The 4,361-nt window shown below is 52.1% G+C and overlaps 1 protein-coding gene across 1 annotated transcript in view; it reads left to right on the forward strand.

Moving 5' to 3' along the window:
• The window catches only part of PGM1 (phosphoglucomutase 1), an 11,207-nt gene extending 7,435 nt beyond the window's left edge, over window positions 1–3,772 (forward strand). Inside the window, exons 8-10 of the mRNA XM_031058604.1 lie at window positions 1,312–1,495; window positions 2,411–2,545; window positions 3,549–3,772. Coding sequence (XP_030914464.1) covers window positions 1,312–1,495; window positions 2,411–2,545; window positions 3,549–3,638 — 409 coding nt within the window. The 3' untranslated portion in view covers window positions 3,639–3,772. The remainder of the gene's footprint in view (window positions 1–1,311; window positions 1,496–2,410; window positions 2,546–3,548) is intronic.
• The last annotated feature ends 589 nt before the right edge of the window (window positions 3,773–4,361 follow it).

The following is a 4,361-nucleotide window of genomic DNA, read 5'->3' on the forward strand; positions in this document are numbered from 1 at the left end:
TTCACCATAGCCCTTCATGGTGTCCAGCTTTGGATTGTTACTCCAGATGTAAATCTGCTACCAAAGTCTGGATATTTTATACTTGCAAAGCACCTTTTTTTCTTTTTAAGTGAGGTTTTTTTCCTTCAAGAGTCATTTTTGCCATGGGATTAATATTCTTGAGGCCCCACATCACAAGTTAATTTGTGGTATCTTCAGTGACAGCAGCATCTCACAGAATGGATGCCCAGCCTTGTGGCTGTTATTTACCTGGTTGAGTTCCTGTCCAGCTCCCAAATACTCAAATTGGAGCTGCAGTAGACATGAAAGATGGCAAGGGAAGAAATGAGAACCAGCCTGCACACAAGCAGAGGTGGGAACACTGTGAAAGCATTAGGCAGAAATCTTTCAGCTTGGAGGATCTACATGAAAATTCCATCTCAAATTGCCAAGTGAAAGAACTTGCCTTTCCTTTGTTTTTTTTATTTTCTTTCCCCCCCTCCCAACTCACCAAAAAGCCAGCACACATCTGAGGCATGGAAACCTGGGGGAAAATACCAAAGTCTAGGATGAAAAGGCAGCCTTTTAGCACTCGAGGTATGTGTGCAGAGCAGGCTGAGCACAGGGCTGGGCAGCTCAGGCGGCAAACAGAGCGGCACAAATCCCACTGGCAGTGGGAATGTGGACTCTGGGGTCCTGGAGTGGGCTCCAGCCACTCTCTGCTGCCTCTCTCCCCAGGCAGGGACATCAAAGCTGGCACTGGATGTTTCCTGCTGCAGTCACAGCTGCAGTTTGCTGGGGGGATGCACTGAGGGTGTTCGCAGTAACCATGAGAGAGCTGGGTCGGTGCTGTGGGCACAGCTGCAGGAAATTCTTGGCAGGCAGCTGGATCTTGGCCCTGGCCTCAGTCTGTGATACTCAGTGTGAGACAGCACTTTGTGCTTTCATCTCCTGGCACCAAATGCCTGTGATATGCTGTGCTGCATCCCAAGGATCTGTGTGGATGTGGTGTAGTGCTGCACATGGATCCTCCTCTCTTTTCATAGAATCCCACACTGGGCTGGGTTGGGAGGCACCTTAAAGCCCATCCAGTGCCATGGCCAGGCACACCTTCCACTATCCCACGTTGCTCCAAGCCCTGTCCAACCTGGCCTTGGACACTGCCAGGGATCCAGGGACAGCTTCTCTGGACAATGTGTTCTGGTGCATTGATGAGCCTTTTCTGCCTGGATGGGAGCAGAGAACACCCACAAAGTTTGAGAAGGGCATCCCAAACCATCCCAACTCATTGCATCCTCCCTCCCTAATCCCTGTGTGTGGTGCTGGCTGCAGGTATGACTACGAGGAGGTGGATGCAGATGCTGCCAACAAAATGATGAAGGATTTGGAGGCGGTGATGTTCGACCGCTCCTTCGTGGGGAAGCAGCTGTCGAGTGGGGACAAAGCGTACACGGTGGAGAAAGCCGACAACTTCGAGTACAACGACCCCGTGGATGGCAGCGTCTCCAGGAACCAGGTGGGCACAGCCTGGCCTGAACTAGGACTGTTTTCTCCATGTCCTGTTTCCATCTAGAGCAGTGCCTGGGAATGCTGTGTCTGGCAGGCAGGCCCTGGCTCTTGTTTCAGGTTCTGCAGTGTGGGTTAGGATGAGCATTAATCCCTCTGGGAGTGGGGTGAGGGGAACACAGGAGCTTTCTGTGGCTCCTGAAGAGGAGGGATGGTGCAGGTCAGGCACAGCCATGCTGGGTGATGCTTGTGAAGGCTGACCTAGAACAGAGGCCAGACAGAGTTACAGAATAAAGTAGGGATTTATTAAAAGGATAAATGGATACACTGGCCTCTCTGGGCTCACTGTCATCACACAGAACCAGCCTGTGCTGCAGTGAGCACTGGGGCAGCCCAGCCCCTTCCCCTGGCAAATTGTCACTAAAAGAGGAATATTGATTTTATCCCTGTATTTAAGAACGCTGTTTTGCTGCTAAGGATAGCCAATAAACCTCAAGAGCCCAGCCAGGGCTGCACCCAAGATGAATCAAAATGGCCCCAAAATGCACGGCCGGGCACGGGCTCTGTCCCTGGGATCAGTTCTGCTCCATTTGCACCTTGCAGTTCATTGTCCCATTCCAGCTTTAGCCCCTGCAGTCCCACCCTGCTTGTTTTTCTCTCTCCAGCCCACGGTGTTTGTGCTCCTGGGGCTGAGATTTGGATCATTTGTCCTTGGTGCCCAGCTGGAGCAGGAATTGTTTTGTCTCCCTGCTCTGTGCACAGAGCTCAGCATCCCCTCATGTGAAGCCCAGACCCACCCACTAAAGCAGCACAGAATGTGAAACATATAAAAGCTAAACCTGAGGCACCATGGGGATCATGGAACACCCCTTGGCTACCCATGGTCCCAGAGCTGAGAGCTTCCCTCCCTCCGTGTCCCGAGCAGGGTCTGAGGCTCATCTTCTCCGACGGCTCCCGCATCATCTTCCGCCTGAGCGGCACCGGCAGCGCCGGCGCCACCGTGCGCCTCTACATCGACAGCTACGAGAAGGATGCTCAGAAAATCAACCAAGACCCACAGGTGGGTGCTGCACCTCACTCCTGCCACTGCTGGCTGCCTGAGTCAGCCCTTTCTTAGCCTTGCTTTGCTTGGAGATGTGTGGAGGTGACAGGAATTTTGGGAGCCAGAGGTTTGTATCTTTCATGCCCGTATAAATAGGATAATTTAAAAAAAGCTCAGTGTGGAGCAAGTATTCCTGGGAATCCCTCACAGCTGCCTCTGCCTCAGCACAGTTTTCCTGTCTGTGTTACCCCTGTGTCTGCTTTAAAAAAATCAGTGGGTCACAGGATGCAGCTGTACCTAAGGTGAGACTGCCCTGTTCTACACTGAGTTCAGTCAATGTTCTGTAACATCATTTACAAATGCTGCTGAGCTCTTGTGGGCACTGGAGGAAAAGAATCCTCCTCTTGTATTTAGGTTTATCCTGGATATCAGGAAAGGGTTTTTCACCCAGAAGATGGCTGGGCACTGAAGAGGCTCCCCAGGGAATGGGCACAGCCCCAAGGCTGCCAGAGCTCCAGGAATGTTTGGACAATGCTCCCAGGGACAGGGTGGGATTGTTGGGGTGTCTGTGCAGGGCCAGCAGTTGGACTCCATGATCCTTGGGGATCCTTCCAGCTCAGGATATTCTCTGATTCTGTATTCCCCAGCAAACATTCTGTGGGCTCTTTGTGCCTAACTTACTGTGCCATAATTGACAAAAAGACTGAAAATCCCCCATTCTGACGTGGGGGTAGGGGGAACTTAGGATTTACCTGTCCCGTGCTGACGTGGAGTTTGGGATACAGCACAGGGAGTGTGGCAGCAGCAACACAGGAGCTTGGGATTTTCCCTGAGCACTGCATCCCTGTCCCTGGTCCCAGAGCTGGGGTTGTGAGCCCAAAGCAGCCATGGGTCAGGAGAGCTGAGCTTTGGTCAGGAGAGCTGAGGGCTGCCCTAGCCTGACCTGGGTGCTGAGGGATGCAGTGTGGGAAGGCTGCACGTGCAGCTCTGCAGCTCTGAGGCCTCTCTTTCCTCCCTGCAGGTGATGCTCGCACCTCTCATTTCCATTGCACTGAAACTTTCCCAGCTCCACGAGAGGACCGGCCGCTCCGGGCCCACCGTCATCACATAGAGCTGCAGTGAGCACTGGGGCAGCCCAGCCCCTCCCCAGAAAATTGGCACTAAAAGAGGAATATTGATTTTATCCCTGTATTTAAGAACACTGTTTTGCTGCTAAGGATAGCCAATAAACCCCAGCCCTCAGCACCCCTTGTCCCCTTTGCTGCCTCTCTTTGTCCCCAGCACTGCTGGAGGTTGGGTGTGGTGCTCCTTACACAGCTTTTGGGGCAGCACGTGGACTCCTGGCTTTTCCTTAAACAAATAGAAATAACACAGACACTAAATTCTTCAGTAATTCACACACTTTTTTTACTGTCTTGGGAACTTTCCTGGGAAAGAAGCACAAATACTTTATCCCAGTTTGGATGAGCTTGTTTGGTTGAATGTGGACAGTAAGAGCCTTGGAATAATCAGATTTGCAGGCATTAATGTGCAATATCTTATCCAAGGGCACAGAGGGGGTCACTTTGGAGACAGCTGTAGCTTGGTTTGATGTTAGGGCTCTGCAGCTGCACCTTCCTGCCCTTTTCCTGGCAGTACTCACATTAGTGGGATGGGTTTAGGTCCTGTCCCCTCTTGGTTTGCTTGTCTTTGCCACCCAAATCCTGCAATCCCTGTGTCCCATCTCACCTTCTGCCCAGGGATGAAACTTAGGCTGGTCCCTGGGCAGGCCTGGTGGAGCAGCTCTATTATCCAGGAATGTGGAACATGCCACCCTCATCCCAACCTGCCAGCA

Source organism: Geospiza fortis, unplaced genomic scaffold (genome assembly GCF_000277835.1).
Source record: "Geospiza fortis unplaced genomic scaffold, GeoFor_1.0 scaffold396, whole genome shotgun sequence".
Classification (NCBI taxonomy): Eukaryota; Metazoa; Chordata; class Aves; order Passeriformes; family Thraupidae; genus Geospiza; species Geospiza fortis.